The sequence below is a fragment of the Tenrec ecaudatus genome, chromosome 9 (assembly GCF_050624435.1).
Source record: "Tenrec ecaudatus isolate mTenEca1 chromosome 9, mTenEca1.hap1, whole genome shotgun sequence".
NCBI classification, from domain to species: domain Eukaryota; kingdom Metazoa; phylum Chordata; class Mammalia; order Afrosoricida; family Tenrecidae; genus Tenrec; species Tenrec ecaudatus.
Window position 1 is genome coordinate 18,956,664 of NC_134538.1, and position 14,439 is coordinate 18,971,102.

The 14,439-nt window shown below is 36.1% G+C and overlaps 1 protein-coding gene across 10 annotated transcripts in view; it reads right to left on the minus strand.

The window, feature by feature from the left end:
* Nucleotides 1-2,504: 2,504 nt before the first annotated feature.
* The window catches only part of LOC142456714 (zinc finger protein 614-like), a 95,060-nt gene continuing 83,125 nt past the window's right edge, over nt 2,505-14,439 (minus strand). For 9 of the 10 annotated variants that reach the window (XM_075557925.1, XM_075557927.1, XM_075557924.1 and 6 more), the window contains 3 exons: nt 9,728-9,854; nt 8,468-8,591; nt 2,505-6,761 (listed from right to left, as the gene is read on the minus strand). In XM_075557925.1, coding sequence (XP_075414040.1) covers nt 6,032-6,761; nt 8,468-8,591; nt 9,728-9,854 — 981 coding nt within the window. In that variant the 3' untranslated portion in view covers nt 2,505-6,031. The remainder of the gene's footprint in view (nt 6,762-8,467; nt 8,592-9,727; nt 9,855-14,439) is intronic. The other variant, XM_075557930.1, reaches the window with a different exon arrangement.

A 14,439-nucleotide genomic window follows, 5' to 3' on the forward strand; every position in this document is an offset into this window, starting at 1 on the left:
GTGTTTGTCTTCTAATAACAGTGCCTTTCTCTTTGTCCAGTGTTAAGTGCAACTGATGGAGTCAGGGGGTGATCTGAGACAGCCTTGGGGGTCTCAGAGACCCTCTTGTGCAGCTTGTGGATTCTTCTTCAGTGATTACTGGAAGAGCTAGGTCCAGCAGGCTCCATGTGGGTGGCAGTGGACTGGAGTGGGCCGTGATTATAAGAAACAAAGCTAACGGTCAAACAACAGAGAATGCTCCATGTGTGAAAGATAGATTCACCATTTTGAGAGGATTCCCAAAGCACCCTGTATTAATTGTGGTGGGTTACTACAGTAAGGTCCTCAATATATGACTTGAGAAGGGCTGATTCCTCAAACTAGAGTTGATGTTAATGATGTATAGAGAGTTAAGTTTTCAGAACTTTCATGTGTTTATGTGGCATGACTAAAAATGGAAAGTCACACCTAAAAACAACCACAAATAATCAGTTTGTGAAATGTATGAATCTAGGAAAATGTGAAGATGTCAGAAATGAAATTGAGCACATGAAGATCTGTATCCTAAATATTCATTAACTGAAATGGATTCATATAGCCTATTTTAAATCAGATACTTCTATGATCCACTTTTCAAGGAATAATAGATTAACATGGAATGGCATTACATTAATTGTGGTGTGTGTGTGTGTGTGTGTGTGTGAGATAGGACAATATCCCTTTACCTACAAAGAAACTCAATAAACAATAACATCATTCAAATTAGGCTGCAAACATGGATGTCAAAGTGAAATAAATGGAAGCTTTTAATAACTTTGTCATTCTGAAATTAATCAACCACGTAAACAGCATGTATTGAAAATTACTGGAAATTAGAATGTGAATTGGAAAGAGCTATTGATGATTGGAAAACATTAAGCTAGAGATTGTATAAAAGAACTTTGCAAAACCAATTATTTATTCATTGCTAATTTCATTTTCTGCATTTGAGTTATGGTCGTGGTGAAAAATATTGAAAATAGCATATGCTGCCAAAAGAACAGATATTTCTTGCAAGAGTTACAGCTTGTGACGTAAGCACCCACTTTATTAATAGCTAGAGCCTTTATTAAACAGCTGGATTGAGAATGGGTTTGCACCTGGAAACCTCTTGATCCAGAACAAAGACATTCCAGGATTTTTTTAGTTTAGACTAGTGGGCTGGCTTAAGTGAAAGGATATTCTAGCTATTACTTATCAGGTTGGCATGGTATCAGGATTCAGGGAACAGCACAACTGCAGGTACTAATTAAAGGTCTTACAAGATAGTGTACATTTCTTTCTGTTTGGGCAGGCAGTTTGGAGACTTCTTGAAGCGGGAGGAGAAATGGGTGCTAACTGGTAGTGGGGGTTAAAGGCAGTTTAAAACAAAATGGGGTTCAGAACACAATGGAATTCCTCCTGTTAAGCTAGGTTACTACCCCTGAATTCTCCTTTGAGAGGATGGCAAGACTTCGTCTAATATACTTTGGACGTATGGTCAGGAGAGACCACCCCATGGAGAAGGACATCCTGTTTGGTAGAGGGACAGTCCAAAAGAGGGGGCCTTCCTCAAGGAAATTGGGTTTACGCAGTGGCTGCAACAAGGTGATCAAATATAGGAACAATTGTGAGGATGGTGTAGGATGAGCCAGTGTTCTGTTCTGTTGGGCATAGAGCCGGTGTGAGTCAGGACAGACAACAGCACCATACAACAAAATCATGAGTGTTTTTCATTATGTTTAATAGTGTTTGTGACTGGCATGAGATCACTTGAAATGTGTACCTATTTTTTTCACTGATAATTCTTATAGTTCTAGGACTTATATTTAGCTATTTAATCCATCTTGACTTTGTTTTTGTACATGGGGTGAGGAATTGGCCTTATTCCTTTTTTGTGTATGCAAATGGAGATCAAATTATTCCAGCTTTTTTATTAAAGAAGATACCTATGCCCTACATAATGTGTTTTAGTCTTTTGATAACAATCAGGTGTGGGTAGGACTTTGAGTGTATTTCTGAATTCTCTGTTCTAATTCATTGGTCTATATAGCTTTCATTGCACCAGTAGCAACCTGTATTAATAACTGTAGTTGTATCTGGGCATTAATGACTCCGTTTCTTTTTTTAAAAGAAGTTATGTTAATCTTGGGGTTCCTTTCCATATAAGCTTAGAAATTTATCTTTAAATATTTTGAAAAATAATCTGAGAATTAGATAGGAATTTCATGGAATTTATAGAGTGCTTTTGGTAATATTGGTAGTTTTCCTATAGTAGGTCTTCCGATCCATGAACATTTATCATTCTGTTTGTGTAACTCTGTTTTGGTTTCTTGAATATTGGCTCTCTTCTTTTGATTTTTAAAAAATACATCAGGATTTTTATTTGAATGCTCATGTAATTCTTAAAGCAAATCCATAATACAGGAGTCACTAGTTTTTCAACAAAGTTTTTAATAATTCTTTTTGAACAAAGTGCCAAACTATTATTAAAATACAATCCTTAATCAACTTGTAGAAATAGCAAATGTGAGGCTATGCAAACTATGGTGGTAGCAATATATATTGAATACGTTAAGAAATTCTGGAAGAATGAGCATGTCAGTCTATTAGCAAGTACAGCCTAGATGATCCTTAGAAACCAGCACAATGAAACTTGATATTTTGCTTAGGACATGCCATTCCCACAGCCCCCACCCTCCCCCCCAAAAAGCCCCTCCTTTCGATTGAGGCCATGCTAACTCATAATGTCCCTATAGGACAGGGTAGAGCAGTACCTCTGTGTTTTCAAGACCGTAATTTATTATGGAAATAGAAAGTTCCTTCTTTCTCCTGAGGAGACATGGAAAGTTTACAACTGCTGACCTTGCATTTAGTAGCCCACAGCGTTAATACTACACCATCAGGACTCCTAATGCTCTTGTCATTAGCAGGAACAAATTGCTGTAGAAGGACATCGTGTTTTATAAAATAGATGTTTGACAAAAGAAAAAGGAGGCTCTTAATAAGATGGATTGATAAAATAGTTGGAAACTGGGCTCACACATAGAAATGATTGAGCAGATGACACAGGAATGGGCAAGGTTGCCTTGTCTTCTATTTTAGATAAGGTCTTTTAGATTTGGGTTAACCTGACAGCACCTATAGCAAGGATAAGGTAACAAACATGGGAAGTCATTGAAAAATGTATAAATTATTATTTACAAAGATAGGGAATAATATTCATTTCTGGCACAACGTATAAAGAAGGGTTTATCTTGGAGGAAATGAAGTTAGAGTAAAATGGATTAAACGTGGTTTGTCGTGGGTCACGAAGAAATAATTGAACTTGGTCTCAGGCAGAGGGGAGAATCCAGTATAATATCAACATTAACACTCAAAAAAGTTACTTTCACTGCATTTCAATCATTACATCCTGTGTGTGTGTGAATTGTGTTATATTTAGATGAGAAACATCTACCATTAGCATTCAGAACAGAAAGCATCAATGATAACTCATTAAACTTGGGGTTATCTCTCACACACTATTATTAAGCAGAGCTACTCCAACACCAATAAAAAATAAGGCATTGATCGGACCCTTTAAGACCAAAGAATGCATTTTAATTCCCTGCATCATATATGCACCCCACACACTTCATGTAATTGAAATCAGAGGTTCTCTGTCTTACATACTATCCAGCAGAGCTACTGCATTACCAATTACTCATAAGCTATTGATAACAAAGTCTTTCACATGCATTAGATGTGGAATCTTTCTCTCTTTTTCTTTTTTTTTGGCAGTTTGTCTAAGTAAGGAGGCCCCAGGACTTCTGTAGGCTCCTATAATGACATGGGAATTAAAACCAAAACATTCAGTGTTGTGTTAGATTCTGTGGAGGCAATTCTGATTCAATTAGACCAAATGTTGTGTTTTGATTTTAAGATGTCACATTAAACAAACAAATAAAAAATATAACGGGCATGGCCCAGCTGGAAGGTCTATGCGGGAGGCAGAGTCTTCCAGAATCCAGAAGCCCTCCTTAAAGTCATACAGACAACATTCAACTTGGATATAATAAAGGTCTTGTGTTGGTCTGGGTCAACTAGAGAAACAAATCCAGAGACACTCATTTGTGTGTAATAGGGAACTTTATATCAAAGAGTAATTTGTATTAAAACATCCCAGCCCAGTCAAGATCAAGTCCACAAGTCCAATATTAGCCCATATGTCCTATACCATTCTTTAAATTCCTCTTCAGACTCACTCAGAACATGCAATGATGCCAAGTGCAGGAAAATCACCAGCCAGTGGGTGGTAAGTCTTGGGTGTCAAATTGCAGTGGAAGAATTTCTGCACTGGTGTGGATCTCCATGTGGCTCCTCCAGCTCCAGGGCTCTGGCTTCATCAGCCTAACTCTATGTGGCTTGTCAGCAGGAACACGAAGCAGATAGTGGGTGTGCCGCCTCCAGGCATGAAGACAGAAGTTCCCAGAATCCTCAGGAAAAGGCCATGCCCACACAGAGTAGGCATGATTGGCTATGACATGATTGAGTCCACACTCCACCCCTATAACCTATTTAACAAGTTGACATGAAAGTATGTAACTACCACAGGTGTCCAATGGAAACTGACAAGAGGACCCTTTGTACCTTTGCCCCAAGGACCTCAGGTTGCAGGCCCACAAAGACTTGCATCCTAATACACATGAATTTCTTGACCTAATATGTTTTAATGAGAAAAATTTATTAAATTTCAATATCTTACCTCATATAAAAAAACATATACCTAGTGTTCACCAGAGCAGAGTTGAATGGCAAAATAAAGAACTAGAGATTATGAAAGAATAACTAACTTGTTCTTCAGTAGAAAGGAACCAAATATTTGAAGGTTTAGGATTGCTCTACTCTGGTAGATGAAAAGAACCAAGTGGAAATGGCGATACCAAAATTTTGGGACAAATGAGACCTAACCAATTGAAAACAAAATAAAACCAGGATCTTAGAGGAGGATTCAAGACTCTTGAATATTCATTGTTGGATCAGAAAAGTTTGACCACATTATCTACTGTTGGACAATGCCACTGCTACATGGCCACATATAGATTTAGCCTTTGGTCAAGAAGGTAAAACATACTTCAGACTTGGTAGGAAAGAGAAATATACATGGCTGATTCCTTGGTGACCTTTGACTCAGATACACCTGAGCAAGTCTGTTTTAATACCAGAAACAGATTTGACATATAAGGAACTGTGGTTTCTAGGATTAGAGGCCACATTGTTTTACATGTAATATGAGAAATAAATTTTCCTTCCTGAAAAAATATCTTCTGCGTCCTGGTTTCAGACCAGGTTGACAGTGGTGTCATTAGCACTTTGGGGTTTGTTCTAGTTAAGATTGCTGTATACAATTTCATCACTTAAGCATGGATGGGATTCCCTATGCAGTGATTCACCTATCTAATGCTCTCTGCTGGGACCACTGACAGCATCAGTCTCTCGGTTGCTCCAGAAAGGACTGTTATTTCAGCACAACACTACAGTGAAATATTACTGTTGGGATCACAGAATTAAAAATTCCCTTGAAAATATTTTGACTCATACTTATGTTATAAATCCACATACCATATGACAGCCAAATTCCTCTAAAGGACTTAAGAAGATTTTTTAATTGAAAATATTAGAAAATAGTGAGTAAAACATTATATATCTATGAGGTAGTAAGCTATTATTTCTACATAACAGAAAATAATTCATAAAATTTACGTAGTATGTATAGAAGTCATTAGCTAAGAAAATGGAGTACAAATTAAAAACCCATTACACTATTAAGAGTGGTAGAGCTTCTTCATAATTCCTCAGACTTCTCTGCATGGTGGAACTTATACATAGACAAGTTTCAGGATTTACCAAACCTGTCACAACATTCCTTAAATTCCTAAGTCTTCATTCAACTCTGAGTTCTGATAAGTTTAGTTAGCTGTGAGGAGTGACTAAATTATTTCTCACATTCATTACATTCATAAAGTGTCTCTGCAGTGTGAATTCTCATATGTCAAGTGAGGCTGGAGGATCGGTTAAATGCTTTTCCACATTCCTCGCATTCATAAGGTCTCTCTCCACTGTGAATTCTCATATGTTCATTGAAGACTGAGGAGCGAGTAAATGCTTTTCCACATTCATCACATTCATAAGGACTCTCTCCACTGTGAATTCTCATATGTTCATTGAAGTTTGAAGATCGAGTAAATACTTTTCCACATTCCTCACATTCATAAGGCCTCCCTTCACTGTGAATTCTCAGATGTTTCTTGAGTATTGAGGCACGAGTAAATGCTTTTCCACATTCTGCACATTCATAAGGCCTGTCTCCACTGTGAATTCTCATATGCAGAGTGAGTTGTAAGGACCCAGTAAAGGTTCTCTCACATTGTTTACATTCATAAGACTTGGCTTTATTGGAGATTTCCAAATCATCTGTGAATCTTAAAGATTCTCTTAAGATTTCTTTATATTCATAGAACTTGTATCTTGTTAGAAATTCTGCTGGCGTGTGGATATATATTTTTTCACATTTCCTAAATTTGTCAGCATTGAATGGAGTGTGAAACTGTTCATTATGGTCTAGTGAAGAAAGACTCTTGAATGGTTTTCTGTATTGAAAATATTCCATGGGATATAAATATTCTGGTCTTTGTAATGGAGGAAGAATAGAAATTTGACTGGAGAACTCATCAGTAGTATTTTCCTCATATCTTCCCCAGGATGTGATTGGAAAATATCTTCTATTAAAAAAAATTATTATTTTAAATTTTCTACATTTTCATCATTACAATAGACAGTAAACATACACACACACCCTCAATTGCCTAACAAATCATTAGATTAAAAACCTGAGTATAATATAACCATCATTTTCAATGAATGAATAAAATATGGATCAATGATATAACAGGATATAAGAGAAGTGTTTTCCAATAATGAAAATATAACTCACATAGATTAAAAACATACAGTGGTAGGACTATTAACACATATAATTAAGGATACACAAACACAGATATATATATATATATACCACAAAATGTTTGTACTATTAAAGTTAATGTCGACAGTTTGAATTAATTCAATGGCATTTTGAGCCACAATGGATTACTAAAACTTACATAAAATATTAATTGAAGTAGGTATAAATATTATTTATTCATATATTTATATATTACATTAAAACATAAATATAGATATAAATATCCACTGCAATTGATTTATTATATTCCTAATGAGCCTAGAAGAAGGACTAGAAATGCTATTTTTATAAGAAAATTTCTTATTTGCAGTGGCTGATATGTTAGAACCACTGTCCTTACATTTAGTAACCAAATGCTTAATATAATGTACCACCAGGATCATAGTTCTCTGTCTACAGTTCCATAACATACAAACTTTCATTTGCAAACGCATGAGTGGGGCATCAAATTTTTTGTGGACAATTCCATTTTTTTTTCTTTTCAATTCCATTTTTTTCAGGGACTATATGTCTCAAAATTCCTTTAATTGACTCAAATCTGACTCATATTGACCCTATAGGACCATGTAGGAATGCCCCTGTAGTTTTCTGAGATTATAACTCCTCCAGAGTGTAGAAGGCATCCTCTTTCTCTCATGAAATGGCTGGTGGTTTAGAACTGAAGACCTTGTGCATAGTATGGCAATAAGTAATCACCACAGCAAGTGAATTAGGTGTTGGGCTACTAAGTTATAGTTCTGTTAAAAAATAAAGCTATTCTTCAGGAATAGGATGAGATTATCTACTTCCATAAAGACTAATATCCTCAAAATGCCTATGCAGTATTGCACTCTGCACTACATTGTACACTATGATTTCAACTGGAAGAGCAGTGGGTTAATATGTGTAGATGGTGTGTTGATAGTGTACAAATTGTATATATCATATAAAATGGATACTTATAGATGTATAAAGATATATCAACCTCTTTCTCGCTCCTTTTCATCTTTAGTGTTTTATCTGTCTTAATTCCACTACCTTTTAAATTTAATCTTCTCATTATAAGCCATATATGTTAGTTTTCCTGTTAATCTTCAAGGATGCATTTACTTGTCAATTGCTGTTTGAACACTGTAAAAACATTGAATGGACAAAATGTGGAAAATTATTTCTTATCTCAGTTTACTCTTGTCTATGCTTAATGCTCTCTGGAGAGAGAGGGATATGTTATTATCTGATAAGATAATCTTGGCTCATATCGACTTATCAATAATAAGAAGGAAATTATCAAAGTATTTCTTCCCCGTAATCTCTGGATGGTTCAGAAATGCCATATTTTGTGTTATTATCTATGTGCTTAATCATCTGTACCACATGTAATTAAAATGCCAAAATACTTGTCTCAGTGTCGTTACATATACAACATAATATTCCCATTAAACCCTCTCCTGGAGCATTGCTTACTCTCAACTAAATTACACTCACCTCAAAAGTGGGGTTTGGTTATCCCACTTTCCACGGCCATGAAATTCACAGAGTTTTTGTAAGATGGAAGCACTTGTAGCATTTCTCGAGAATCTTCCCATTACATCTTCAGTGGGTAGGTGTTCTTAGTCATTAACATTTGAGAATCAGAACCAATTTTGTATGTTGAAGTTCACAATATGAAATGAAAATGAAAAGCATTAAGTACAGACAAGAGTGAGTTGTGAAACAAGAAATACTTTTCCATGTTTTGTTCAATGTTTTTACAATGTTCAAACAACAATTGACAAGTAAATTCATTCTTGAAAATTAAAAGGAAAACTAACATATATGGCTCATAACTAGAAGATCAAATTTTAAAGGTAGTGGGTTCAAGACAGATATAACACTAAAGATGAAAAGGAGATATTTTTCTCTTCATTGACATAGGTGGTATTGCTATGCCTAAAGTAGCAAACAAACAAGGATAGGCATTTGTGCAGAAATTTTTTTCTTAGTCAAATGAAATTTTTCTAACTGATTTATCAAGAGCAAGTTATTCAGTGAAGAGCTGGTCAATGCTTTATTGACACACTAGGCCTGGGTGAATGTTCTGCATAAACATGCTGCCCAATTAACATTTCCCTAAAGTGACTCAATACATTGATTTTCCAGATCTCTGCAAATAGGTATGTGTGAATTATTTGCAAAAGAATCTTTTTTTCCTCCCAAGTTTAATGAACACACAAAAAACACTGGGGTCATAGGTGCTACACATTATGCCACTAGCTACAGCATCAGGAGTTTGATACCAACAATCTGCTCTGTGGAAGAAAGGATGCTTTGAAGATCTTGTAACCATAGGTGCTCTTCTTCTGGTGCTTTATCAGGTAATACTCCGTTATGATTCATATATTTGTCAGAGGCTTATACTGTGGAAGTGGAACACCTTTTCCGTACTACTAGTTTCCTCAGTTTTCAAGTTCCACAGGCACCTCTTCACCAAGAGCATGACTGCTAGTAATTGAAATACATGTAGGGTGACTCCCAGAATAGCAATATGCAAGCTTTGACAGTGTGACAAACTAACAGAGTAATGGCAGAATGTAATAAGTAGAGATTTGATATCATGGGAAACCTAGGATGTAATTGGTCCAGAGAGCAAATTAACTTAATTGTTTTATTTCAGCAAGTATTATTATCATTAGCCCAGTTACTGGGTGACAACAGTGTGTATTTGGCAAATCACGAATTAATTTAAAATAATGAAGATATTCATACCTAATAAAGTTAGGTTTGAGATGGTCTCCACCATCACATCTCTGAAGAGTTGTTTCTGCGAAACATCCAGCAATGTCCATTCTTCTGGGGTGAAATCCACAGACACATCCTCTACAGTCACTGAGACCTAAAATATCCCACAAAATACATTTTATAATAATTATTGTAATAAAATAGAATTTAATTATTATTTAAATAATCGTCATAAATTATATTATTAAAGCATCATTTTAATTTGGTTCATCTAAGGATTAATTACTACAAATTGTGTGAAATAAAAGATTAGGTTCATAATCCTGAGGAACCTTCATTTCATAGGGAGTGGCTGCATGGTTTTATGTTCTATAAAGTCTATCTTAGGGTTCAGCCATTATTCTCATTCTCTGATCATCTGCATAAACTTCTCCTAAGATTTTTTGTTTTGTTTTGGTGATCCAAATGGGTTTTTATTAAGGAGAGAAGGTGATAGAGCAGAGAAGAGAAAGAGAAGAGGAGAGGAGAGGAGAAGAGAAAGAGGGGGGAAGGGAAAGAAAGGATTGAGAGAGAGACCACAGCAAAAGAGCTCTCCTAAGATTTTATCTCATAGATATAAATATAAGAACCCATCAAGATTTTTTCTGAAAAAATCTATTACCTGCATTTACATTTTCTATTTACTTTGTGAAATCTCAAGTTTATAACATAGGAAGCGAATGGTTTCCCAATTAGGCTAATTCCTGCCTACATCCAAACTTAAGAATTAATAATAGTCAGAACTCTCTACTATATCAACACCACCTCTTCTGTGTGTGGGGAGTGTGTTTTATGGGTGGGGTTGGCAACACCTTTCATAGAAACAAATAAAGATATTTTTAAATACTTAAGGGAATGCTGAAATATTATCAATTAAGAAAATAGTGTAGGACAAGCAGCGTTTTTGTGTCACTGTTTGTATGTTGCCTTTCATCAAGCATTGAAGGACAAACCAAATCATCAAGATCTGAACGGATTGAACATATAATTCAAATGTTCTGTGAAGGATTAGGGATAAAGAAGGTTTCAGTAATTGAGTGAATATCCATGTATATGTTTAATAAGCACGTGCAAATCTGGAAATGGTCCATGCTTCCAAATTTGGAAAACAAATACTTGTCCACAACTATTGGAAATTCTTATTGATTTGCATCGCAAAAAGGATATATTCAAATAGAACCTGCAATTTTCAAGCATTATTAGTATTATGTGACAAATGTAAATTTCTGCTGAAAATAATTTTAAAACAGCTGTGATTCTACATCAAAGTAAGATGGGTTGAGAAGAATTCTGGAATGTGAACTTCTGACATTATTGGTGACATCAGATGGTTCTTGTACAAGATTTAGTAAGATAATACCTTAAAAATGTTAGTCTGTTTTATTGTACTTAAGGAAACCCTTACAGTAGAAAAAAAGAGGAAGTTATTCAAAAAACAATGGGATATAAAAATAATAATGACTATATATTTAGAATAAGGAAGGACTATATGTTTATAATAAGGAAGGACTATATATTTATAATAAGGAAGGACTATATATTTATAAGGAAGGACTACTATATATTTAATTTTTAAAACAAATAATCTGAAAAACTAGACATATGGAGAGCACGGTATCAGGATGGGAGAGATTAACTTTAATAACTTCTCATGTGAAAATATAGATATTTCTTGCTGAAAGTGAAGAGAATGAGAAGAAATGACTGATGAAAGTCAAAGATAATAGCACTGAGTATTGATTAAACCACAGCAAGCAGGAAAAAAAATCCACATAAAGGAACATCCTAATAGTTTGACCATAAATTGAAATCAAGATTTGCATTTTACTTGGATCCATAATCAGTGTGCTTGTAAATAGCTGTCAAGAAATCAAAACATTTTATTGAGCAAATACTCTGCAAAGGACCTACTTAATGTGCTAAATCAATACGTCACTTTGGTACTAAGTTTGATTCAAATCATCATATTTTCATCAACCTATATAACCTTTTCTAATGCACAATAACTAAGAAAAATTTAAATGAATTCATTTGAATTTTGTTGTATTGGTGCAGAATATTGACTATACCTTAGATAGCAAGAGGAATAAACAAATCTATATTGGAAGATGGAGCCCTGGTGGCACTGTGGGCTGCTAACTGCTAGGTCACTTTGAAACTACCAGCCACTGCACGGGAGAAAGTTGAGGGTTTCTATTTCCATATGAAGCTACAGTGTATGCAAAGGGGAGAGTTCTCATCTTTACATCTGTTTGAGTTGGAATCATTTCTAGGGTAGTTAGTTTGTAGTTTTTCATCTCTTAGAAGTACAGGATAAATGCTATGAAAAATTAGAGATGGTGAGCTATCATCCCATAAACATAGGATATGTTATAGGAAAAGAATTGTCCAGAGAAAAAAGGACATAATTGATTTAAAAAGTCAACAAAAAATAGACCTTCAATGGCTGTAGTTTAACAATAGCACAAGTTCAAGACTGAGCAGGATGTCCCTCTGTTGCACCAAATCATCATTAGTGAGGAATACTTCTACAGTGTTTACCATCACCATCAATAAAAATAATGAGTAGGGAAATCCCACATATTGACCAACTGGAAATACTGTCATCATACTCATTCCTTTGATGAGGCCATGAGAGGATTAAGTCTCTAAACAGTGGAAGAGTTTGATCTACCATTTTTGGAACTATCTAGAAGAGGTTTCACTGCCTGAAGGGAATGAGAAAAATTGTATCCATGGAGCAAGGATGACCCTTGGCAATATGAGAGTTCAAGTCTTCTGGAACAGAGTCATATCTAGATCATCTCAGGAATTTCTTTTGCCCATCACAGTGAATCAAGGCCCAAACTGGGATTTTGACACCTTATTTAACCAGCTCCAGGTCACAGACAGAAGATCATCACAATGACGCAGGATTCAATCTTGTTCCCCAGTATATCCTCCCATAAGAGAGCTACATTTAAATTGACCTCTTACAAGCAGATGGCTAATTGCTATCTGACTGGTAGCTTTAACTATAGGCGCAGACATGTGCTATTGCTCTCTAGGATCTGAAGATGGTCTCTCACCAGTACCTATCCCCAGCACTGGTATTAAGCTACTTCTCCAATGAATTCATGGACTTTTAAAGTGTAGGTATAGCCCATTTTGATATGTGCATGGTGACCTGTATTTAGGGCAGCTTAATGCTCCAAGAGTATAAAGGTTGTCGTTGGAAATAAATCTCTCTCTCGCTGTCTGGACCAGGCTCCTGAAGTCATGATAGTGGAGGTGAGCCTACCATGATTTATCTTGTATGGTGTCTCTTTATTTTCCCCTCAGTTACACAACTCCCTTCTGAACCCATTCGATTTAGGGGGCTGGTCTGCCACAATTTGGTGCCTGAAATAGGGACCAGGTAAAGGTCTCCGCAGAGAAGCATTACCCCTTGAAATGGTGTGTAACTTCATTGAACAGAAGAGTGAATAGTGGAAAAAATTTAAATTGAGCATCCAGTTTGGGGATTAGCAGATACATAATGATAATAATAATAGAATACATATTTTAAATATAATGGGGCAAGATGGAAGTAAACCTAAAACCTGCTGTTTCTCTCATTCACTTACTGAAAAACAAGAGGTAGCAGAAACAAAAAAAAAAAAGATGCAAGGTTTTTTACAAGTACTGAAACAGAATAATCCATGGTTTCCCAAGGCAGGAACCTTTCCTCTAGAGATCTGGGAGAAGGCTGTTGTAAATGTAAAGAAAACACACACAGAGAGGTGCAGTATTCCCATGGAGACATAGTCTCTGTGTATACAAGTTAAGGTGGTTTGGGAACCTCTACAGACAGAGCAGGAGAGGAAAGAGGAACATCAGTGTAAAGAAAAGTCTGAAATACAGAAACAGGCAGAAGTTATCGAAAATGAGGATGAGATCATTGAAAAAGCATTTAGACAAAACTGAAGAAATTAAGACTGATTCCAAAGAAAGGTTCATGGCAAATGCCTCTGCACCATCTGAGGAGTGCAGCACAGTGAAGAACCTTAACCATCAAAGGAAACCGGCCTTACAGTAGATAAGGTCAAGATGAATACAAACCATCACAACTTGTGCTAGTTACATAATCTGGTGTCAATTTGAGAGGATTATGAGTGAAGGGGTGGAGTGTGGCCTGTCAATCAAGATATAACCGATGTGGGCATAGCTTTCTCCTAAGAATTCTGGGAACTCCTCTATTTTCTCCTTGGAGTCAGGAGACACTTCTTTCTCTATGCTCACTGCCTTGGATACTTTCCACTGACAAGGCCTGCTCCCTGGGAGACGATCTACTGACAAGACACATGGAACTGTGCTAGTGCCCTGAGCTGGAGAAGCCACATGGACCTACCCTGATGCATCAGGCCTCTGGAGCTGGAGAAGTCACATAGAGATCCCTGCCAGCGCTGAGATGCTTACAACACCACTGGATCCACAAGACTTCTAACCCACTGGCCTGTGGTCCTCCTGCATCACTGCTTGTATTTCGTGATTCTGAAGAGGATGTTGTAGATTGCTATCAGGCATATGGACTAATATCGGACTTAAAGATTTGATCTGGACTGGGTTGGGACGTTTTCTAAATGTACAACCGACCTTTATATAAAACTCTCTCTTATACACATATGAGAGTCTCTATGAATTTGTTTCTCTAGAGTACCTGGACTAACCTTAAGTCATCA